The sequence below is a fragment of the Thamnophis elegans genome, chromosome 7, assembly GCF_009769535.1.
Source record: "Thamnophis elegans isolate rThaEle1 chromosome 7, rThaEle1.pri, whole genome shotgun sequence".
Classification (NCBI taxonomy): domain Eukaryota; kingdom Metazoa; phylum Chordata; class Lepidosauria; order Squamata; family Colubridae; genus Thamnophis; species Thamnophis elegans.
Window position 1 is genome coordinate 56,009,408 of NC_045547.1, and position 25,769 is coordinate 56,035,176.

Genomic DNA, 25,769 nt, shown 5'->3' on the forward strand with positions numbered 1-25,769 from the left:
GTTGGCCACTGCCAGCCCCACCACTCTTCCCGCCCCCTTCACAGTCCAGCGGACGCAGCAGAAGCAGCCCCGGGGCTCCGCTGCCGCTCCCCGCATTTTCTGGACTGGGTCTCGCAGGAAGGAATCCCCCTTTGAAGAGCCGTGCTCTTCAAAACAAGTCTGGGGAGGTCCTTTGCAGGCGGCCAGTTGTAGCCGCCTGCAAAGGACTTCCCCACGTTTACTTTACAGAAATCTCTGTGCGGCAGTTAGAAACTGCTGCGCGGGGGTTTCTTTCCACGTGCGCGGCCGCACAGCCGTGCACCTTAGAGGGAACAGTGGATGGGAGGTGCTGGAATCCAAAGATCAAAAGATTTATAGAAGAACTTGTCAAGAGCATTTAATTCATAAATAATTTTACCAGAAGAGAAAAAAAATGGAATAGGATTTTCTGAAAGAACGTTTGGTTGGATGGAATGAAGCAGCATTCACTCCTATTCTCTCACTATAAATTTTAATAAAAAACAGCGCACACACAGAGCCAAAAGTAGGCTATTTTGTGTCCTGAATTTTGATGATATATTTCAATGTGTTGGGATTGCAATTAGGCATGCTTGAGAACTTTGTGTGACTCAGAAAGTCTCCATCCCAACTGTACAGCAGCAAGCTGTGTGCTTGTATTCAAAGAAAAGGAGCAGCTGTTATGATGCTAGCAAGCCATCCTTCAGGGGTATCCACTGGCAGTTAAGTAACCAAAGAATTACGAGAGGGAGGGAGGGAGGGACTGCTGCAGCAAACCCTTTTTACAAATCATTTTCATTGTACTACTTTATAAATTGTTTAAACATGACCAGTGTCATTTCTGTCCTTGAAAATGGATTAGTAATTTGAACAAAAGCAATAAAATTAGTCTCATGACAAAAGGCAAACTTGTTCATAGACGCTGGAAGTACATAAGAATTCAACATTTTAATGAGCAAATACACCAGATTGAATGAACTGCAATTGATGCTTGGTATTTAGTTTTTTTAAACACAAAAATATAAAAATCCTAAAGACCTAAAGGTTAATCATGTTGCAAAGAGGTACAAGACGTCAGTTTAATCTAAGTTGTTGAATAAGTTACTATTAGTTAGATTCAAACATTACACTAGTTTGTAAACATATTTAAAAATAAAATCAGGGTACAACCAATAAAGCAATCCACAGAATGCTAACTCAGTGTCTTCCAGAGCAAGGTATTATTTGGCTGATATGGGAGAAATCCCTTTTTGGTATTATGTTAGTACTGATTTATATAAACAGTTGCTCTCAAGGTTGTGTATAAATATAACCAAGCATTATTATGGCTTTTGTTATAAAATATGATTTTATATTCTCAAATTCTCTATTAATAATGTAACAATAGCAATTTTGCTCTCTTGATCATTAAAGGCAAACTGAATGAAATAGTATACATCAACACTATTCAGAAAATTGTTGATATATTTATCCTGATGTGCTCTGAGAACATAAAAGAAAAAATTGAGACATTTTGTGGTACACTTGAAAAAGGTGTCTTCCTTGTTAACCCTAGATTAACCCCTTGGTGTTTCTAAGAACCCCCTTCTTGGAACATCTGACAGATCTACGTAGCTGTCTTGAAATTTGTATATCCAGTAAAATATATCCAGTAAAACATAGAAAGTAGTTTAAAACATCACCATATCCACAAACATTCAGGAAAAATATTATACTTTCCACAAAGTCATCAGGTATTACTGGCCAATATCTACCCTTTAAACTTGAAGCTCTTTCATCCACATATATCTTGAACTGGATTAGGCATCAGAATGAGTTGGAAACAACATTACCACATACATACATGCAACGTAAATGCATCATACTATGTAGTTTTGAGAACTTTTTGTTAATTAAACAGTACATTGTGTATATTCTAAATACATAAACAGGAAACACTATTATGAGAAGAGGGATAAAGCTAACATATTTTTAAACTAATCCAACAATATAAAAGGAGAAAGCTTTTAAATTCTAGTTAAAAGAAATTTTTAACTAGAAGTAGGCAACTTTTGTTTGACTAGCATATACTTTTATTCAAAGGCCATTTAAAAAGTTGCTTAGATGTAGCATGTTGTTGGCTGCAAGCTTTCTAGGACCCTTTATATATATATAGTTCACCCACACCCAACTTTTGCTTCATCTCTGGGGTAAATGATTTGCTAATCTGATTCAGAGCTAAAATTGTGGTCTTTTATTTAGTTCAGGTCTCATCAGTGAATGCATTTAGATAAGGTTTAACATATAAGGTTTATACCATGAATTACTCAACACACAAGGCAAAAACCAAACCTAAAAGTCAGCTGTGAAACAGTGCAAAAAAATTAGTGGTAAAGCATTGTAATAAAAAAAAAACCTTTCGTAAGTAAAACACTTTCCTTTCAAACTAAGCAGTGGTATTCCTGAAATGAATGGTTAATATTAATATCATTTCTGAAACTGAAAAACTATTTTGATTTTTACATTTTTCTGTTGTTTATTTCAAATTATATTGGCTACATCCTCATTCAGATTTGCAAACATAAATTATTTAATCAGTTATTAAGTCAGGAAGCCATCTTTAGATATTTGAATGTAACTTTCTGAGGCAGCTAAGAACAGAAATGTTGGGATTGTTCTTAAAGCAAAATCTATTATCATTCATTTTTAACTAGAAAGAAAGAAATTAATCTTAATTTTTGAACTTCATATCTTTATATGAAGATTAGCTATCTAACCTGGCATCTAGACAAAGAATTAAGCAACAATCTTCTATTACTCCCATTTCCTAAAATATTTATATATGTTTAGGATAAACATATTAGTTTGATTAAAACATTTGGTAAAGCAGTGAAATTGAAACAATGGTTACACAAGTTGTATGGTAACAAAAAAACTGTTTATGTTTATGTGCATTATATATTATTCACTGATTGAACAGGTAACAGAATGTGTATTTTGTGAAAGTGCTCCAGTTGCAAATACAAGTTGAGTGAAGTGATTTTGGAGTTATTTTCACTTACCAGATCAACATTAACTCAAGCAAAACTTTTGTTCAAGTTCAAGGCTAACAAAGCTTTCTAAACATATTTCTTAGACGTTTAACAGTGCATATCATCTATTTTGTGCAAACTTCTGAGAAATGCTATCACGAATCTCAATCAAAAGCATTAAAAGTATTAAACCAGGGCACATCAGCATAGAATACATAATCACAGTTCACAGCACTGAAAGGGAATGGTAACTTTCTAGAATATTACTAAGTAAACTCTGTTCATGCTATGGCATGAGCCATTCTGCATAAAACACATTAATTTTTCAATACAAGAATACGTTTTAAAATTTATAAGTACAAAAAATAACAAGTTTTCAAAAACTTTAGCAGTTCTTTTTTGTAAATGCTTCATGTGCAGAACAGATGGCGATTTAGCAAAATTAGTTTTACGGGAAAAGGTATTTGTACTTTAAGCAGATTTTAATTCTTACATTAACTTAGAAGCAATATAGGATCTTCTAGTTCATAGAAGGGTATCGAGCTAGCCTGGCTTTCTCCAGAGTCTGAATCATAAGGAGCATCTGGAAGCTCCATGAAGCTACAGGCCAGTTGTTCATCTTCCATATCTGATCGGATATAGCAGGAATTATCAGAAAATTCCTCCTCTTCCACAGTGTTAAAATCCTGGGGAATGTATAGCATTCCTGGGTAGTTCCTGCTCACTAAATCACTTGTTGTTTTGAGTGAGATTTTCCTAAAAGCCATCAAATGCATATGAGAAAACTTTGAGTATTTGAAACGTTTAAACCCTAAAGATTCTACAGCAATTTTCCAGCTTTTCATCATCATAGCATGGCGATTCTGATGAGAAGAGTCAGGAGTGATAATAAGGAGCAATCCGTTTAATACAAGTAGTTCATGGGCCTTTTTACAACATATCCATCGCTGATAGGGTGATGGAAAATAAGAAAGGAGGAGGGAAAAGACCACAACATGAAATAGTTCTCCAGGCAGGGAATCAATAGGATTCTTCAACTGTTTCAAAAAAGCATTAATAGCATCTTGTGCAAGTTGAAGAGGTTGATGAATCTGAAGGTTTAAAAAGTCACATTTGTAGACACTCTGGGGGAAGAAATATAGATGCAATGATATACTTGGTACACAAGTAAATAAGATGATAAATAATTCTTAAAATCAGTAATAGAATTTTTCATTGATCAATTAATTTCATTTTTATCTGGGTATAATATTTTTAAGTTAAGCAAGTAGCATGCATTGGTTTCAGATAATATAGGTGTGTAGTTAAATCCAACTATACAGGTGAAACTCGAAAAATTAGAATATCGTGCAAAAGTTCATTTATTTCAGTAATGCAACTTAAAAGATGAAACTAATATATGAGATAGACACATTACATGCAAATCAAGATAGCCATGATTTGTCATAATTGTGATGATTATGGCTTACAGCTCATGAAAACCCCAAATCCACAATCTCAGAAAATTAGAATATTGTGAAAAGGTGCACTATTCTAGGCTCAAAGTGCCCCACTCTAATCAGCTAATTAAGACATAACACCTGCAAAGGGTTCCTGAGCCTTTAAATGGTCTCTCAGTCTGGTTCAGTAGGAATCACAATCATGGGAAAGACTGCTGACCTGACAGTTGTGCAGAAAACCATCATTGACACCCTCCATAAAGGAGGGAAAGCCTCAAAAGGTAATTGCAAAAGAAGTTGGATGTTCCCAAAGTGCTGTATCAAAGCACATTAATAGAAAGTTATGTGGAAGGAAAAAGTGTGGAAGAAAAAGGTGCACAAGCAGCAGGGATGACTGCAGCCTGGAGAGGATTGTCAGGAAAAGGCCACTCAAAAGTGTTGGGGACTTTCACAAGGAGTGGATTGAGGCTGGAGTCAGTGCGTCAAGAGCCATCACACACAGACGGATCCTGGACATGGGCTTCAAATGTCGTATTCCTCTTGTCAAACCACTCCTGAACAACAAACAACGTAAGCAGCGTCTTACCTGGGCTAAAGAAAAACAGACCTGGTCTGTTGCTCAGCGGTCCAAAGTCCTCTTTTCTGATGAGAACAACTTTTGCATCTTATTTGGAAACCAAGAACCCAGAGTATGGAGGAAAAATGGAGAGGCACACATTGCAAGATGCTTGAAGTCCAGTGTGAAGTTTCCACAGTCTGTGTTGATTTGGGGAGCCATGTCATCTGCTGGTGTTGGTCCATTGTGCTTCATTAAGTCCAGGGTCAACACAACTGTCTACCAGGAGATTTTGGAGCACTTCATGCTTCCTTCCGCAGATGAGCTTTATGGGGATGCTGACTTCATTTTCCAGCAGGACTTGGCACCTGCCCACATTGCCAAAAGCACCAAAACCTGGTTCAATGACCGTGGGATTACTGTGCTTGATTGGCCAGCAAACTCGCCTGACCTGAACCCCATAGAGAATCTATGGGGTATTGCCAAGAGAAAGATGAGAGACATGAGATTGAACAATGTAGAGGAGCTGAAGGCCGCTATTGAAGCATCCTGGTCTTCCATAACACCTCAGCAGTGCCACAGGCTGATAGCTTCCATGCCACGCAGCATTGAGGCAGTAATTGCTGCAAAAGGGGCCCAAACCAAGTACTGAGTACATATACATGCTTATACTTTTCAGAGGTCCGATATTGTTTTATGTACAATCCTTGTTTTATTGATTGCATGTAATATTCTAATTTTCTGAGATTACGGATTTGGGGTTTTCATGAGCTGTAAGCCATAATCATCACAATTATGACAAATCACGGCTTGAACTATCTTGCTTTGCATGTAATGAGCTCTATCTCATATATTAGTTTCACCTTTTAAGTTGCATTACTGAAATGAATGAACTTTTGCACGATATTCTAATTTTTCGAGTTTCACCTGTTTAGCACATCACTGAGTACTCAAGCTTTAATCACACTATAACTTAAGCAATGGCTTTAGATATACACTAATAAAGCTGAGGTTTTCAGTTTCAGTTTCACTTTTGACTTAACTATTTGTTAAAATACTCACTTTCAACCTAAAAACTATACTATCAGATATTAACCAAAAGGGAATTAGCAATCATTGAATAAATAATACCGTATTTTCACGACCAAAAGCCGCACCGGATTATAAGCCGCAGTATCAATTAACGTTAATTTTTCAAACTTTTTCCACATATAAAGCGCACCGGGTTATAAGCCGCACGTTTCCCGTCGCTTCTGGACATCTGTTGCAGTCACGAGGAGGAGCGGAGAACAGCGCGAAGGTTCTTGGCGCTCCAGGAAGCCGCGAAAGAGGCTGGGGGAGGCGCACGGCTTGGTTTCTCCTCCCTGGACGTCGCAGCAGCAGCCCCAAACTCACCGATCTCAGTGTTTTTCGCATTGGGGTGTGCTGCAAGAGCATGCCCCGATGCGAAAAACACAGAGTTCGGTGCACTTGGGGCTGCTGCTGCGATGTCCAGGGAGGAGAAACCAAGCCGTGCGCCTCCCCCAGCCTCTTTCGCGGCTTCCTGGAGCGCCAAGAACCTTCGCGCTGTTCTCCGCACTCTCCTCGGCTCCTCACAACTGCAATAGACGTCCAGAAGCGGCAGGGGCTATCAAGCTGGAAATCCAATCCCCATTAGCCCCAAAAGCCGCTTCTGTACATCTATTGCACTCGCGAGGAGCAGAGAACAGCGCGAAGGTTCTTGGCGCTCCAGGAAGCCGCGAAAGCAGCTGGGAGATCTTTTTCCACATATAAAGCGCACCGGGTTATAAGCTGCACTGCCGGTTTTGGATCAAATTTTAGGATTTTCAGTGCGGCTTATAGTCGTGAAAATACGGTACATTTTATGTTTTGGATTGTTAATATTTCATACCTCAACAGCTGGGACAATATCAATACCAACAGTCAAAAACTCTTCAAACTTCAAAAATGGATTAAAACAGCTGCCAACATCAAGTAATCTTATCTTTCCTGAAGGATGTAGCAATCTAAGTAGAAGAAAAAAATTGAAATCTCCCTCAGAATCCCCACAATCTTAGTCATGGAAATGCTATTTAAAATAGTAAATATGTTGCAGTTTCAGAATTAATGAGTGAATTTTGCATAAAATATTTTTATTTTTAATCTTTCAGGTAATCAATAAGGTAATGTTTGAATTAGTTTTTATTTTAAGAACAGATTAAACATGTCAATTTTGAAAGATATGGAAGATTCAGTGAACGCCTGGTTCATGACATACATATTTGGCAACATGGCCCCCAAACTAGCAACTCTGTACCATGTTTTCCCCAAAATAAGAACCCAGTCTTATTTTCAGTGGGGTTGCCCACTGACTCACCTCACTTGCATACGTTGCCCCCAGCCTTTTTCACTATCAGAGGCCTTCAGGAACCTCTTTGTCCGGCAAGGCCAGCAAGAGTTTCCTGAAGGCCTCTTTAGCCGATAAGAGAGTTCCAGATCGACCCAAAGCTCTGTTATTGGCTAGAGAAGCTTTCAAGAGAGCCTTGCCCGCTGCAGAAGAAATGGGCCGAGGTGTGCGAAACATGGTATATAAGAAAATCTGTTTTTTTTTAAGTTCCAATATAAGAAGCTATTTGCCTAGCTACATATAGACGTATTATGATTATATGAGTTCTAACAAAAAAAGCCTGTTCTATATTTTTCATCTAAATTGTCTGCTTACTTCAGAATAATTTAATTCTATACATTATAGCCATGGTATATGAAAGAGGTACTTAATCTATTAGTAACAGTTTAGTTGTCATGCTTTTCCCAATGAACTCTGAAATATTTTTATTGTTGTTAGAGAGCCATAAAACCTATTCCTAATAGGAGAGAGTAACTGGTTGTATAAGAATGTTGTATATGCTTTATGAGAAGATACAAACCAACCAAAGTTGAACATTTAAATCACACTGGTTTCAAACAGAAAATCTAGATTGCACAATTAATTAATGTATTAAGCACAGTAGTGCTCAAAAATCTTATTTATCTAAGTTAATAATTTCAAAGTTAATTACAAAAATTAACTTCCTATTCATAATCACATCACAATTAGATACTTACTCATCCATTACAGAACTATGGATTGGATTATCAGTAGAAACTTCATTTTTTGAACTTGCATGAATGCTGATAGTTTGAATGCTTTTAGTAGCAAGAGCTGCTCTTTTCTCGTCTTTTTCCAGTGCTTTCCGTTTTCCACCATTTTGAAAATATTCCCGGGATACACTTAAGGAAAGAAAGGCAGATAGCTTTTTAAAAAATGCTTATTATACCCATGATTTAAAACACTGTAACTATTCCACATTACAATAGTGTAATTTAATTATACTTCATCAAAATGCATATAAAATTAACAATTAGATTTAAGCTAAATGCTAAAATAATCACAGAAACTGTTCAATATTGTACAATTCTTTCAGTGACTAATGCAGTACTGTAGAATTGCATGGATCTCATTATTTCCCCCCTTTTCTTTCATTATTTTTCTTCCTTATGCATCTTCAGCACTATTTTCTATAGCAAATTACTCTTTCCAGAAAACACTTGCGGTATATTTCTTCATTAGGAATTAAAAACAATGATTAAACTGTCAGTTCTTTAATATGATTGCAAGGTAAAGACTACAGGTAGTCCTGATCTTATAACTGTACATTTAGCGATCAAAATTACTATGACACTGAAAAAAGTGAGTTACAAGCAGTCCTTTCACATGACTATCACATAGTCACACGATCACAATTCATGTACCTGGCAACCAGCAGTAATTTACAATAATTGCAGCATCTTGGGGTCATATGATCACCATTTGCAACTTTCCCAGGTAGCTTCCAACAAAATCAATTAAAGAAGCCAGATTTCCTTAAAGGCTGATTGAGTCACTGAACAACTGTGGTTATTGTGATTTCGATCTGAAGTTCTCCAGCTGAACAGACATGGAAGATGTGAGCTCTGAAGAGGTTCACATGAACCCTGTCTGCAAACTGTCTCAGAGATCCATTTTTGGATCAGAACACACATCCCCCCCGGAGGGGGGGCGAAGAAGGGGCAGTGTCTCATCAGACCTAGAGGGAGTGCAACAGGGGACCTGTTGTAGGTTAGAGATTTGCCCTCTGAATCGGAACTGGGCGGCAGCATGTCAACATGCTGCACAAGAAGCTGGCTCCAGGCCAAAAGCAGTTGAACAGGAGCGTGCAGAGGCGAGATGAAAGCCTGGTAAGATCTATTAACCCACAGTTATAAAACAGAATGTGGAAAAGGCAAAGAAACTTGAGAGCATAAATAATATTGATGGACAGATCAGGATTTTGGCAAAAAGAAAGAAGGAGAAAAATGAAGGGTTGAATCACCAGCCCAAAAGAGAGCCATTTTCTGGAAATAATTTGGAGAAAGTAAAGAAGTGACAAATCCACTCAAACACAAACTCTAAATTTGGTTTTGAACTTGAAAAGATTGGTTTTTTAAAAAGAGTTTTAGGAGTGTGAAGATTTCCTTCGCCCAGATTTCCTTCACCCGAATGTCTTTTAACTAACATATTTTAAGCAACTCCTCTATCTCCTCACTGACAACTGATAATTTAATTTTGCCTGTGTAGGAAATTCTAATTAACCAACTGCCATAAATCAGAACTTGGAAAAGCAGATATCCGAGTTTTGACTTGTATGCAAGCTTGTTCCAATTAATATATCGAACAAGAGGTGAAAAGTAACAAGGGAAAAAAAAATAACAAAATCAAGAACCAGGAAATACAAAGGTTTTTCCCCCCTTTATTTCTGCAAAAGATTAAGATGGCTCTAGCTTCTTTTCCAGTTTCACAGTAGTTGAATTAACTAAATTTAAGGTGGACCAGAACTTTGAAACAAGATTTGTATAACTAACTGCAATTTTAGAATTGGACATTATGGAAAGCTGGGAATTTGAAGAACTACGTGAAATTATAAAAAATTATAAAAAAATATGCTTATCACATTAAAATCAAGCCTAAATAGAATTCTGAACCCAGAGAAGTAGGTATTTAAAAAAGAAAGGGGGGGGATAATGAAGGGGTAGAAACGGTGGGAAATAAAAAGCAGACAAAAAACTACATAGGGCGTGGTAGTGGTATAGGGGAAATTGTACAAGGGGGATGTGTCCCAACAAAAGGGAATAAAAAGCAGACAAAATATGTTTCGGAGGTTGAAAGTGGTATAAGGAAAATTGAAGTAGGTTACACCCCAACAAAGAGAAATATAAAAGAACTTTCTGACGGTGGTTTGGGGAAAATTGAAGAGGGTGCATGTGTCAAAACAAAGAAAAGGGAGAAGGCAGGAACAGAGAAGTGGGACAAGAGACTTACTAGGAAAAAAATCAGACAACTAGAAATTGTTACATGGGAAAATACAAAGCTAAGATAAAGGGTTTATTCCTAAATATGACAATAAAATGGAGTTGCTAACTGGTTGAATATGATGTTGGAAAGATAATTAAACAAAGGTTAAAATATATGGAATATGGACAAATATGAAACTGAGATGGGGAGATTGTAAAGCAGAGGTTTGTGATTCACTTTTATACATGATAATTAAACTGAGTTGCTAATCGATTGAATATGACAATAGAAGGACAACTAACCATGGGTTAAAATATATGAAACATGGACATATATAAAACTTTTAAGATGATTAACAAAGTGAGATGTGTACCGCTTGTTATTCTATATAGTAGATTAAGGGAATTGTAATGATATTGAACAGTAAGGATTGTTATTTAAAGACAATTAAGGGTAACCTAAACCAAGATATGGTAAAATAGAGAGGGAACATGAAATATACTTACAGTGGGAAACTATTGAGATTTAAAGACAGAAGCAAAAATTGGGGGCATGTAAGGATGTATAATTATATAAATATAATGATAATAGCTGGGAATTGTAACTAGGTCTTCATCTCGGTCAAAACTAAGCTGGCGGGGGGGGCATTAAAGGCATAATGACTATATATATATATATATATATATATATATATATATATATATATATATATATATATATATATATATACTTTTTTGTTCTATTTCTTTTTAAAAGGAGGCAGATATATGTTAAAATTAAATATGTATATTGAAAAGGAATTATAAATACCATCAACATAAAATGGAGCTTGCTCATAAACTGAAATACACCAAGCAAATGAGAGGGAGAATGTGAAGCAGAGGAGAGAGGCAAGGGAAGAAAAGAGGGATAGGAGAGAGGGCAGGGGGAAGAAGAGAAGGAGAGAAAGGAGAAGTGGAAAGGGAAGAGAGGAGGAGAGGAAGGTTAAGTGGAAAAGAGAAGGATGGCAGAGTGAAGAAAGGAGGTAGGGAGGGGGGGGGAGAGAGGGAGAAGAAAGTGATGGATAAGGTACAAATATGGTGTATGGAGAGCAGAAGAGCCAATAATTGTTTTTGGGAGTTGATGGTAAGATGAATTGATATAATCATTTAATAATACAATACGATGTTGGCTATGTAATAGTATACATGTGATTATATGTTATGAAAATGAAAAAATAAAAACTTAAAAAAAAAAAACTATTGTGGTTATTTGCTTAACAACTGTGCCAAAAAAGGACATTAAACTGGGCAAGGCTCATTTAACTGCCTTACTTGCAACAGAAATTCTGGTCCCAATTGTGGTTGTAAATTGAAAACTACCTTTACAAAATTCCTGTGTCTATGATCTCCTAAAGTAGGTTCACTAATGGCTTTATATACATATTAGAAAGCATGAAAGCACACTGTATGGGATTCTGTGGGACATAACAGGTTCAGTGCCACAGGGTAAGGCACAAGTTCCAAATTACTTTTGAAACCAAATTTGAAAATAAAACTGAATCTTCATGACTTTCAATCCTTATCCACACAACTGGTTAATAGGATATTATAGTCATTGGTACTTAAAACTGCTAAAGTTATGAAAAAATCAACTTTATTTATTTATTTGGATCCCTTTATTATTTTTACAGTAATTCAAGGTAGTGAATATATACAACACATCTTCCTCCTCCTATTTTCCCCACAACATCATTGGGGATGATTTGGGCTAAGACTGACTAGCTCAATGTCACTCACCTGGCTTTTGTGGCTTAGACAAGACTAGAACTCAGTCTCCCACTTTTTAGCTGGATGATTTAACCACTATACCAAACTGGCTTTCATCATAACGCCCAATCTTTCTTTGAATACAGATCTTTATATTAAGTTTTGTTTTGTGCAGAACTTAAACCTAATACATACTACAGAGTTTTGATCAGGTTTATTTCAGATTGAAATTCTCCCCATATTTAGAATTTCAACTCTCAAGCAAGTATAACCAAAAGCCAAGAATTGGGACAATGTAGTTAAAAAACTGGTAGTTGGCATCAGGATTTTACAGTTTACTTCTGGTAAAGATAATGTTTTATTCAAAAATACCTGGAACTGGATTATCATCATTTGGTTGCTACTTAGGCTAAAAACAGAAAATTCATAGTTGGTTGATAGTTGTAATTAACATTTAGGTCCAATGAAACTTTTCTCAAAAATGTCTCACAAATTTCTACTTCATTAAGTTTTTTTCTTTTCTTTTAGACACTGATAACCTTCTGGACCCATTCAGTCATCCCTTGCAGAATGATTAGAAATAATCAAGATAGGCATAGGTTAAGAGTATAGGTGGATGTTGTGGCCCAGCAGGAGCCGTTGGAGCTGCCACCAGACTCCGACAGTGAGGGGCCCTATGAGTCGGCTATGGAGGATGTGGAGGACCCTGGACAGGGTTCCAACTCCAAGCAGGGCGCAAAGAGGCTGGTTGGCCACCAGGAGGCACTTGAGCCTTGGACCAGTGGGGAGGAGACAAGGGAGAGTGAGCAGGAAGCCAGTAATGAGTTGTTCCTGGATGCACACCATCAAAGAGCTAATAGGCGTCAGGAACAATTACGCAATTACAGGAGGTAATTGCACTCAGCTGGTGGTCATTAGGCTCCTCTCCAGACTATAAAAAGCTACTTGTGCACACGCACCTCTTTGCAGAAGTCAACACAGAATCGAATGTTGGAGAACTTTGTAGGAGCTTGGCAGGTTGGATTACTGCCAAGCCTTATCTGTATTTATTGCTGCCCAAGCTTGTCTGGGCTGGGTTGCTGCCAAGGACCTGTTTGTCTGTTAATTAAATGCTGTAATTTATCTCTGGCTCAGAGTGTGCTTTGGTGTGGAACGAGGGGGGTCAGAACAGGTGGATAGTTGGAGCGTTTCAAGCACCTTTTCCATACACTACTGTGAAACATCTTTCAAAACATTTTCTTTCCTTAGACTATATATTTACCTGCAGCACCATTCAATGCGACCTTCTCCTTCACAAGTTTTAGCCCAGTGATTATCTGCCAAGTTTTTCATTGCCTCAGCATATTCACAGAGTGTTTCTTCATCCTCACAATGTTCACGCCATATCTTATCAAAGTCACCCACTAAACAAAAACACACACACATAATATGAAAGCAACTATTAAAACTTCACTGTAAAAGAAATCAGATACGCTACAGTATATTCCTATATATATTTTCTACTTAACAAAATCCACTGTGTAATGTGATGTTATAAAACAACTGATCCATATCGTTCTATTCCTTCTCAGGCTTACTTGAGGATATGAATATAGCAGTGGTGGATTTCAAAATTTTTTGGAACCTACTCTGTGGGTGTGGCCTGCTTTGTGGGAGTGGCTTGCTGGCCATGTGACTGGGTGGGAGTGGCTTGCTGGCCATGTGACCGGGTGGGAGTGGCTTGCCAGTCATGTAACTGGGTGGGAGTGGCCAAGACGATGTCACTGAATTCTTTAGTTACTTCCGGGTCCACCGGTCAAACCTCTCACCGGATCAGTAAATTTCACCAACCGGTTCTCCCGAGCCAGTGCGAACTGGCAGAAACCCACCACTGGAATATATCCATTAAAACATCAGCAATACAAAGCTGTTCCCTGTGATGTTGTTCATGCCTGAAACATTTTGCGCCATGATTTCTGAGGTGAATAATTTAAAAAAATAGAAGCCATTCCTTCACGTTTCCTTCCCATCTTGGTAAAAGATTTGTAATTTCATAATCAAAAACATTTACTTGATTTTTTTGTCTTAGCAGGCAAACTGCACATACCAAATTATAGCAAGGTGCAAAATCTCAGCTAAGGCACTATTGCTCAAGCCTGAGATAGGGAGCTTGTCATTTCAAGGCATTCACCAATAACTTGACATGGCAGGCTGCCACAGCTCTATCTGGTCTTCACCTGCAACCAACTAAAATTGGCTGACTTAATAAAAGAGGAACTTCACAAAGCAACTGGTTCCACTGAACAGTCTGTCTGTCTGTCTCTCCCCCCCCCCACACAGTGTCCACTTAAAAGAAAGTATTATTTAGATTTTTTATCTATTTTCTCAGTGAGGTCCATGTAACATTCAAAAGAATAAAACAAACCATTATTTAAAAAGTTAAGCATGAAAATGAAAAAATCTAAGAAGCTGAAGCAATTGTTCAGTACAAACAGCCAGCTAAATAGGCATGTCTTCAGCTATTGATTAAAGGAAATAGGGTGCAGACATAGGAACAAGTTTTATAGTTAGAAATTGGCACCTTGAAGGCATTTATCATTACATTGTGAATTGAACTATTTAGTGAAAAGAAAAATTGGGCCTCTCTACTTGATTTTAATGCAGGAGTTGGATGATATCTGGAGAGAAATTTTCAAAAGTATTTGACTCCTCAAATATTTAAAGCAGGAGTCCCCAACCCCTGGTTCACAGCCTGCCAGGAACCAGGCCATGCAAGTGAGTGAACCTCCCTCCACACACACGTAGGATCCAGGCAGCGCATGAAATCATACCCACCCTGGTTTGTGGAAATTCCATCCTCCACGGAAGCAGTCCCTGGTGCCCAAAAAGTTGGGGGGCGCTGACTGTAGATGACAATTAATAACTTGGATTAGGCCTGGTGCTGCAAAAGCAGTAAAGGCAGCTTAATTCCTGGGCCTCAGATCTATCTATTCATAGTGTTTCGTATGAATTCAGTTTCCTGACTGCACCCACTTTCCTGGTCTTCAGACAGCTGTTATATACCTGCACAATCTCCCCCGATTAAGATGGGAAGAGGAAATAAGAATACGGATATCAAATATCTGAACTACCACACCCAAGTGGCTTTATGGAAATGTTGAAGGAAGAAAAAAAAACCTTGTGAGGTTATCATTAAGCACAATGAGGCCAAATAGAAATCAATAATGGTCATTCTTGTGACCCTACAGTTTTAAAAAACATAGTCACATTACACTGTCCCTGCGAGATCTTAACAGTCATACTGGGCAAACTGATAGATAAAAAGTAGCTTGCTTATCCTCCCTAACAATAGCAATCAGGCCACAATAACAAATTAATTAGTTCATGCTCACATAAATTTATGTGCAGCAATTATATGGGTCAATTTAGAACAGATTTTATCTTCAAAATTTGTTACAGTAGACTGCTAAATGATATGCTGAATCTGCCTCAGGATTAACTTTGAACAGGCAACCCACCACCCAAGGAAGTTGTGCTGGGTTGTTTTCTGAAAATACAATGATGGCAGAGAAATAATCAATAATATATGATTCCTATTAATAATAAACAATAAACAATAAACAATTCCTAACTAACCTAGCTGACAACTTTGTTGTCCAAAAGGTAGAGGAGGGAACTAGAGGAACAGTCATACTGGATTGAATTCTTATAAACAGAGAAGTGATAGAGGAAGTTGAAACCGGCAAGGAAGTAACAGGCAACGGAGAGAAAGCAGAGATGCGTAACTCATTCTTTGCATCACTCTTCATGCAAAAATAAACTATAGCCCAACCTACCAAAAACTGCAAAAGACAGACTAGAAATGCAAGTTAAAATAAGCAAAAGAATAGTAAGATAACACCTGTCTGATCTTGATGAATACAAATCACTTGGACCTGATGGATTACATCCTAGAGTTCTAAAGGAGCAGGTAGATGTCACCTCAGAACCACTGTATCACATCTTTCAAAAAATCCTGGCACACTGGGGAACTACCAGAGGACTGGAAAAGAGCTGACGTGGTTCCCATCTTCAAAAAAGGGAAAAAAACAGACCCGGGAAATTATTACAGACCAATCAGCCTAACATCAATACCCGGGAAGATACTGAGAAAAATAATAAAAAAACAGATCTATCAACATCTAGAAATGAGTAAAGTAATAATTAGGAGTCAGCACCGCTTTGTTAAAAACAGATCATGCCAAACCAATCTTATTTCATTCTTCAACATAGTGACTAAATTAGTAGACCAACCTACTTCTTGGTAAGCTAGAAAAAACTGGGATAAATAGCATCACCACCAGATGGATTTGTAACTGGCTGACAAACCATACTCAATAAGTAGTCCTTAATGGGTCTATGTCTACATGGAGGGAAGTAAGCAGTGGGGTACCACAAGGTTCTGTCTTAGGCCCAATACTCTTCAATATCTTCATAAACGACTTAGATGAGGGAATAGAAAGGGAACTTACCAAGTTTGCAGATGATATTAAGCTGGCAGGAATAGCTAACATCCTAGAAGATAGTTCAAGATACAGATGGATCTTGACAGACTTGAACATTGGGCCCCATCTAACAAAATGAAATTCAGTGGACTTAGGCAAGAGAAACCAAAAGTACACATATAGACTGAGTGAAACAAGGCTTAATAGTAGCAACTCCAAGGGATCTTGGAGTCTTAGTGGACAACAAGCTAAATATGAGCCAGTAGTTTGCAATGGCAGCCAAAAAAGCCAACACAATCCTAAATTGCATTAACAGAAGGATACAATCAAGATCAAGTGAGGTACTAATACCACTCTATAAAGCCTTAGTAAGACCACACCTAGAATGCTGAATCCAGTTTTGGTCACCACACTATAAAAAAGATGTTGAAACTCTAGAAAAAGTGCAGAGAAGAGCATCCAGGATAATTAGGGGACTGGAGACTAAAACATATGAAGAACGGTTACAGAAACTGGGCATGGCTAGTCTAGTGAAGAGAAGGTCCAGGAGAGACATGATAGCAGTGTTCCAATATTTGAGGGGCTGGCACAGAGAGGAAGGGGGCCAATCTATTTCCCAAATCACCTGAAGGTCAGACAAGGAATAATGGATGGAAACTGATCCAGGAGAGATTCAACCTAGAAATAAGGAGAAATTTTCTGACAGTGAGAACAATCATCCAATGGAACAGCTTACCTTCAGAAGTTGTGGGAGCTTCCTCACTAGAGGCTTTCAAGAAGACATTGGACTGCCATTTGTCAGAAATGGTGTAGGATATCCTGCTTGGGTGAGGGGTTAGACTAGATGACCTACAAGATCCCTTCCAATTCCAATTAATCTGTAAATCACCTTTTTTGCTAGCATTGCAACTTAAACTATTCTGGCTTGTGCTTAATCATAGTTATTAGAGGCTTTGTTCTAGCAATCTAATGATTTTTGCTTTACTGCACACAGAACCAAAAGAGCATTCTAGGCTGTATGTAATTGGAGAGGTACTCAGGATCAATAGCATCAATGTCCATCCTCTACTCAATATATCACTGTAAATCCAGTGCTGTGAACTACCAACCATGTTAGCTGAGAGTGTTAACTACCATAAGTCCTCAGATTCCATCTGTCTCTAAGGGTAAATCATCTTAACTGGTCAAATTGCAACAGTAACAATCTTTTCATGCAAACAGAGCTATGTTCATACTATGAATTAACCACTCACTTCTAATGTAATCTTATTCTCTTTACACTAATAATCCATGGTTGTCATGACACAACTAAATTAGTTGTCAACTTTAATGTTGATATGAAAGTCTGGAGAAAAACTCTCTCCAAGACCATTTCAAGAACTGCCTTTGATAGGAAAGATGAGCAATAGAATTCCAAACCTCAGAAATATGAGAGAAAAAATTCTGATAGAGAAATGCAATCCCTTCCTTTTGGCAGATGTTGGTACTGTACCAAGTATATGGCCCAGCATAAATGGATCAAGACTGCCTCCAATAGTCTGTTCTCATGCCAGCAACACTTATGCAGAAGGCTCTGTAACAATAACCCAATCCTTTAAAAACCTTGCTTGTTGTCACTTTCATACTCCTTTTCCCCAGTGATGTTTCCTTTAAACTAAGAATTTCCAAGGAAGCACATTTTCTTACCAAGGACTTACTTCAAGTGATTTTTTTTCTAGAACAGCCACTGTCTCTCTCCTATACAAAACTGGAATTATTACCCTTTGAATAGCTGAGAGAAAAGAGTATCCAGGACATCAAAGACAAAGTAGTGGAACATATGGGTATCAATGATAACCATACTAGTTATGATAATCTAATGATACAATTAGAATTAAAGAGAATTTGATTCTAATATAGGATTGTTCAAAGGTTCAAAAGAGATACTTTATAAGACACAAAGTTAAATTAAACAACTGTCCTTGAATCATGAAAGGTGTGTCTTTTGCAAATTTCGGACAACTATTTCAAAACTTGTCCTTGGCTCTGAGGGGGCATGTAAAGCCACTTCATAAAGGGCAGTGTCAGGACAAAACTTTTGTGAAGGATAAACTATATACTCTCTAAACTACTAACTTCAGCTCTGATGATTAATTGGTAATTGTGAAATGATATAAAATTTAACATTCCAGAAAAGCAGGTAGGCCAGCATAAATACAATTCCATGGGACTTTTTTTTCTACTTTAAAATATTCCATTTTATAAAACTAATTAGTTTTCATTTGCAATTAAAACAAGGCAATTGATTAAAGCTATCTAAAATATCAATATACAAATTTCTCAAAGCCTGACTAAAATAGCAGTTTTAAATTGGCTCCTAAATGTTAAGAAAATGTTAAGAAGTAAATGCAGTACTTCAGCCTTGAGACTACTAATACAGTCTTTTTCTAAAAATTGAATACATCTACAAAGAAAATATGTGAGCAGTTAAGCTATCCTCATCTCCTCAGGTCACTAATGGATTACAGAACTATATAACGAACTGAAATTTTCCATTCTCAGTTCTGCCTCAGGCTTGTACAGCTAAAAGTATTGTCAAAATTGACAATAAAAAAGAAGATGAGAGAACTTCTCTTTTTTGTTTGTTTTAAGTTTTTTTTACATTAGTATATGGCTCCCAGATCTGATCTGCAAAAAGTCCACATGACTGCTAGATGACAACAAATAGATACAGAAAGCACAGTTGTTGCAGCCCTGATATGGTATCTCTGCATTAGAATCTCAGGATCAGTAATAAATATCAGAGAGGCTTAGAGCAGACTATATGTAACAGGATTAACTTTATAGCAAATATCTGTAAGAAAAATATTCTATGAAATTGTATAACCTCTACTTCCAAAGATGTGGCCCTAAAATAAGTATATCCAAAATTTACATAATTGTAGTATTACTGGATAGAAATGGCACGGAGCTTTCCCCATGAACACCAATATAAGCCCTAACCCCCAAAATAAGCCCTAGTTAAGCCCCATCCACCGTCTGGTTGTACGAGGTGGAACAAGGTGCATGTGTAAAAATCAAGCTAGGGCAGGAGTAGGATGGAGCAGCCCAATGCACCTGCTTACTTAGGACCTCCGTAGCCAGGCCTCCCATTCCCCAACACCAGTAGCACCGCTGCCTGATTTCTGTGGCCTATTGTGGCCGGATGCCACATGCCGCATTGCACAAGTGTCATTGTTCACGGCAGGATGCTGCGAGGCTCATTGCACCAGTGCTGCTGCTTGTGGCAGAACACTGAGGCAAATCGCAGTAGTGCTGCTGCTTGTGGCAGGACATCACAAGGCTCGGCGCACCGGTGTCACCACTCACGGCAGGATGCTGTGTAGGTTGTTGTGCTGCTGCTGCTGCTCGGGTGTGCAATGACACAACACGCCATGCAGCCTCTTGCTGCGAGTGACAGCACTTGTGTCAGTGGCCACAGAAGTCAGGCAGTGGCGCAACAGATGTCAGGGTGTGGGAGGCCTAGCTGCAGTGGTACTAAGGTAAGAGGGTAAGACATCCCCCAAAATAAGACCCAATGTTTATTTTGGGGCCCAAAAGAAAATAAGACCGCGCCTTATTTTTGGGAAAACACAGGTACGTCTAAGGAAATGCTTTATAGTTACTTGAAATTATAGTATTGCTAATTTAAGCAATTAAATATTCTATTTAATAGTATACCTGATTTTTTATACCAAGCAATGTTTCTGAACTTTCCAAAAATGTTCATAAAGCATGGGGAACATCAAATTAAATAAACCTCCTCTCCCTATGTTTTCACTGAGTTCATGTTTTGAATGAGTAAAATAATAATTGTGTATGTAAATTTTGCATCAAACATATAATACAAAATTAAATATATAATTACCATTTAAGGCAGATGCTGAGGTGGCAAGCAGGCTCTGTTCTGTCAAACTAATCATTAATGAATATGAGGAGGAGAGGCTGGAATGCCAAGCAGGCTGTCTGAAATCTCAAGTGTGCAGCACTCAGCTGGTCAGAGCCTACTTACCACTACAGATCTGCCTCTATGCATGTAGCAAATCAACTGGCCAGACCAACTCACTGCCTGAGCCCTGCGTGTCCACCTACACTGACAATCAGAGGAAAGGGAAATGTTCAGGGATGGGAGTGGGGAGAGAGACTGTGGCCAATGGATACAAGAAGGCTTTAAGTACTCCCTTTAGTGAATTTCCAGAGTTATTCAAAGGCAAATGTAATGGGTAATACTTACACACCCTAAGATTTATTTAATCTTGACCAACTCCGATTATACTTTACATCTTTCATTTAATCCACCAAAGGCAAATAAGTTCTGAATACTTTAGTTCAACTAGTAAAAGCCATCTTTAAAATTTAGATTTCTGCTCCTAACATGAGAAAGAAAAACAAAAAGCATCTTATTTTAGTATGAAATTCCAGAACTAGGATTTCTATTAGGTTTAATACTTCCCTTATATAATAATAAGGAACTAGTAGCAGAATTGTTAAATTGGTTTCAAGATTGAAGTCATATAATAATTTCTTATAGGCCAAAACTATTGCATGTTTAATATTTACTCATATTTTAGCAAAGTAAAAACTAGTATATATTTCTGTGTAGAGCAGGTATATGTATACAAAGTTTTGCTGCTAAGGGTTTACATGTAATTTAAGCTTAAACATATTCTCTTTGAGCCTATAGAGAGATCAATTATCTACCGTAATTGCAAACTCATTTTGGATTACGCCTACTGAATTAAATGTTTCGTTCTGAGTAACCACGTAAAAGCCTCTACATTAATAATCAACCTAGCAATTTACAACTAGTATAATAAACTATTAACAAGTACAAATCATGTCTATCCCAATATTATCTTTTCTCTTTTAAAACATATAAGACAATAAATTAAGACTAAAATCACAAGGCCAATATATTTTAAATTGTGGGATTATTTTTCAGATAAAACTGAATAAACCTCATCTAGGAAATCAGCTAAAATAAATACTAATAAGTTATCTAATAATTAGTTTTTCAGGTAGCTTAAAAGATTTAGCTGATCTTCATCCTGACAAAGACTCCTATCACTGCAAATACACTGGCTATGATTGTTTCTAAAGGTTTCTTAAAATGTGAGTGATCTTTATTTGATGTAATCATGTACTTTTTGCCAACCCTAGTGACTCTAAGCAATTGCAATTCAAACAAGGCAATTAATTAAAGCTATTTAAAATATCAAAAATTCCTCAAAACCTGATTAAAATAGTGGTTTTAAATTGGCTCCTAAATATTAAGGCCAGCCTCATTCAATGACAATTAATCCGTAATATAACTCTAGAGCAGTGGTAGTCAACCTGATCCCTACCGCCCATTAGTGGGCTTTCCAGCTTTCATGGTGGGCGGTAGGGGTTTGCTGTAATTCTGCTTTATAAATTTTATGAAGTAAAATTACTTCCCTACTTTATAAATCACCATTACTGTGGAACCGGTGGGCAGTTAGAAAATTTTACTACTAATAGAGATACAAAAGTGTGTGGTAGGTATGAAAAGGTTGACTACCCCTCCTCTAGAGTATGTAGCAGAAACCACAGGCTGTTCTAATACGTACCTTGAATTGGGATCAAAAAGCAACTGCTAACCCAGGGGTTGGCAACCTTAAACACTCAAAGAGCCATAAAGGTCCTAACTGGAAACACACACCGCCACCTCGTTCAATTCTGGAGCCAACCAGAAGTCTGGTTTCCCCATCATAAGAGTCTTCTCCTAGCACGGCATCTTTTTTTCTCTATCTGTCCTAACTGAAAACCCTATCAATTATGGAGCGGACTGGAAAATCCACCCTTTGCCATAGAGACTCCTCCCGGAGCGTCTTGCTCCCCCCCCCCCACAACCAGGGGCTCCTCTCAAAATTGTGGTGCCAACTGGCGACAGGGAGCCACAGCAGAGAGATGAAAGAGCCCCATGCGGCTCCAGAGCCACAGGTTGCTGAGCCCTGTGCTAACCGGTGGGATTGTTGGAAGTTCCTCCCCACTTATGTATCACATTCTGTGCCAATGGCAATTTATAGAGTGTTATCAAGGGCTGTCCCATGAAAAACAAATGTAGTATTACCACCTTGAGGCTACCAATAGTCTTTTTTTAAAAAAAAATTGAATACAACTACAAAGTAAAATATACCCTCTTGCTATAGTGACCAGTTTTATTAAAGACTACTTTAGAAACTATGAGAAACTTCCTCATTTTATAGTATCTGTTCAAGGGAATAATAAAATGTCACAATATTCTTTTGTTTTGCTTTCAAGATTATCCTAATTTAATTTAATTTAATTAACCACATTTATATGCTGCCCAATCCCGAAGGACTCCGGGCGGCTTACAAAAATAAAGAGAAAGAAAAGACACATAACGAACATATAACAAACAAAAACGGTTTAAAATAGCAACACCTCATGCATTCATTCCAATCAGGGCTGGACCTCAACAGTGAGCCCCAGGCCTGCCGGAACAGCCAAGTTTTTACAGCTTTCCTGAAGGCCATGAGAGTGGGTATGGTCTGGATCTCTGGGGGTAGCTGATTCCAAAGAGTCGGAGCAGCCACAGAGAAGGCTCTCCTCCGGGGGCCCGCCAGCCGACACTGTCGGGCTGACGGCATCTGAAGGAGGCCCAATCTGTGGGATCTTACTGGCCGCTGGGAGGTATGTGGCAGTAAGCGGTTAAATCACTATTATTTGTTAGTTAAAACACTATTATTTCAAGTGCTCAAGCTGAAAATACTCCTGAGATATAGAATAAAACTGAATTGTGCAAAAGTTTGTTCCACTATTCTATACAATCCTGGGATAAACGTTGTTGTTTTACCACCCATATAAGAACCTCCTACTAAAAATTAGCCAAGTACTTCTTTTAAAAAAGGTTCACCAATTGCGGTAAATGCCACTCTTAAAAGAAAAAATAAAGAAACACGTCTTTAGAGCAGGGGTCTCCAACCTTGGCAACTTTTAAGACTTGTGGACTTCAACTCCCAGAGTTCCTCAGCCAGCAAAGCTGTAAGCTGGGTTCATGCAACATATTAGGGTAAGGTTAGTTGGTTAATCTGTAGATCAGTATGTCAAAGGAACATAGCCAATATCCTAGCACCTTTTTCACATTTTTAAAACTGGAAGAATCTAAATGTTTGTGGAGATTCTCAGTTATCCAGATCATAGTTGTCCCAAAGGTTCTTTTTCAAAAGACAACCAGACTTTGTTTTTTTCTTGAAGGCATTTCATTTCTCATCCAAGAAGCTTCTTCAGTTCTGACTGAGAGAACTGAAGGATTGAACTGAACTGAAAACTGAAGGAGATTCTTGGATGAGATGCAAAACATCTTCAAGAAAAACCCAGTCCAGCTGCCTTTTGAAGAAGCACCTTTGCAACTGCAAGAATGTATTTGCCATACACAATTTTCCTTAAATATGTGCCCTTTAGCAGGGGCATAACTTTACTTAATGTAGGATTTCTTGTCAGCTTCTGAACAGGAGCTCACCTGGGATGCAGCTGTACACCTGTGCCATAGTGAGCTTTCTAATCTGTTATGTCATCATCCTCTCTGAAATCCATGGCAGATTCTTTCCATCCTCTAAATAAGTGGTCTCCAACCTTGGCAACTTTAAGACTTGTGGACTTCAACTCCCAGAGTTCCTCAGCCAGCTGGCTGAGGAACTCTGGGAGTTGAAGTCCACAAGTCTTAAAGTTGCCAAGGTTGGAGACCACTGCTTTAAGAGTAACGCACTTCATAGAACGAAAATCACTTAACATTGAAAGGTAAATTCTGCTAAATTCTGACCGACCCAAATCCAATGATTGGATTTTTCCGGAAATCCTCAACTGTAACGTCCTCCTTGCCTTCAAAGCGAATGGAATTGTTTTTGCTTTTACTGTTTCCCACGTTGCACGAGAGGAGGAGGCGCAGCTCCCTTCCTCTCACGCACAGTCCCCCTCCTTCATTCCTAGGACCGAGAGGAGAGAAAGGTGGGCGCGGTGCCCAGGCCCAAATCCCTTCCAAAGCGACGGGAAGCCGAGACAAGAGGGGCGAACCCAGCCCTGAATGCCGCCCTTCCTCTTCCCTGCTCTCTGCGGACTGAAAGGGGACGAGTTAAGACCCGAACCTTCCTATTACCTTCCCGGTATTTCTTGCGCAGGCGCCGATGGACGCTCTTCACCACCCCGGAGAGCTTCTCCTGCTGCAGTTTCCGCTCTTGTTCTCCGGCTTGGGGCAGAAGCAGGATAGGAACCCCGCACTCGACCTCCATGGTGCTAGAACTGCCGCTCCGCAACCACTCTCTCTCCTTCCGTTTCCCCCAGAGGGGGCGGCGGCCGCAGTCTCTATGACACGGCCGGCAGGGTAGGTTTGCTCATAGGATCACGTGATCACTTGGGCTCCCGATGCCTACTGGGAAATGTAGTTTTCGCGACTGAAAACCTTTTGTGGCTGTTTCCTTTTTGAGTCTTAAGTTTCATAGTGGGCCAGCTATATATCCAAGGGCCATGGGGTCTTTTAAGATTAACGCTTTTCATTGCGAGGTCTTGTTGGAAGAAATGTCCTTCTGGGTTCAGCTCCAAGTGGGGGAAAAGACACTGGAGACATGGAGGCTGCTTGGAAAGATGGTTTTAATGGTGTACAGGACCACATGGCTTGAGTCCTGAACAGAAAAGGTGATCACATGCTTCAATGTTGGTGGAGAAGAGAAGAAGAAAAGCTGGCTTCTATGTATCCGAATGTACAGCCTAAATGTTGGAGATGTGGTTCTCTCGATGCTACATATTTTCATATATGGTGGACTTTTCGAAAGGTTAAGGCATTTTGGATAAAAATGTGGTGGATCATGCAAAATATCTTTAAAAGAAGGATAAAATTCACTCCTCAGTTATTTTTACTAGGTATATGTACTGACTTTACAGCAGTAGAGACCAATTTGGTTCTGCACCTAATAACGGCAGCAAGACTGTTGGTGGCGCAATACTGGAAGAAGGAAGACGTGCCTACAACTCAAGAATGGACATTGAAAGTTACAAACCTAGCCGAGATGGCTAAAATATCAGCATATCTTAAAGACCACTCAAATGAGAGATATAAACGAGACTGGAAAAAATGGATTGATTATACACAAAACAAATATGGGACTAAGAAATTCCAGATAGCCTATGCTTAAGATTAGGAATAAGTTAAACTGCTTAAAGTTTGGGTAAC

At 38.4% G+C, this 25,769-nt stretch overlaps 1 protein-coding gene across 4 annotated transcripts; it reads right to left on the bottom strand.

Annotated features, from left to right (window-relative positions):
• Positions 1-926: 926 nt before the first annotated feature.
• On the bottom strand, positions 927-24,867 carry BMT2 (base methyltransferase of 25S rRNA 2 homolog). 4 transcript variants are annotated; one of them, XM_032221717.1, is made up of 6 exons: positions 24,699-24,772; positions 20,796-20,931; positions 13,342-13,483; positions 8,088-8,252; positions 6,895-7,009; positions 927-4,132 (listed from the first exon to the last, which is right to left on the bottom strand). In XM_032221717.1, the coding sequence occupies exons 3-6, from the start codon at positions 13,410-13,412 to the stop codon at positions 3,503-3,505; spliced, it is 981 nt and encodes a 326-aa protein (XP_032077608.1). In that variant the 5' UTR covers positions 13,413-13,483; positions 20,796-20,931; positions 24,699-24,772; the 3' UTR covers positions 927-3,502. The 4 variants fall into 4 exon arrangements, with proteins under 4 accessions (XP_032077608.1, XP_032077607.1, XP_032077605.1 ...); XM_032221716.1 differs by lacking the exons at positions 20,796-20,931; positions 24,699-24,772 and adding exons at positions 14,895-14,962; positions 16,571-16,610; XM_032221714.1 differs by lacking the exon at positions 20,796-20,931 and having other exon boundaries at positions 24,699-24,867.
• Between the last annotated feature and the right edge of the window lie 902 nt (positions 24,868-25,769).

What these genes read in the sequence shown, in the direction of transcription:
- BMT2 (XM_032221714.1), bottom strand. Translation starts at nt 24,831, where the DNA reads ATGGAGGTCGAGTGCGGGGTTCCTATCCTGCTTCTGCCCCAAGCCGGA. An exon ending in CGCATTGAATGGTGCTGCAG is followed by an intron (nt 8,253 to 13,341) that starts GTAAATATATAG and finishes TCTTTCCTTAAG; the next exon opens with TGTATCCCGGGAATATTTTC. An exon ending in CATAGTTCTGTAATGGATGA is followed by an intron (nt 7,010 to 8,087) that starts GTAAGTATCTAA and finishes TCTTCTACTTAG; the next exon opens with ATTGCTACATCCTTCAGGAA.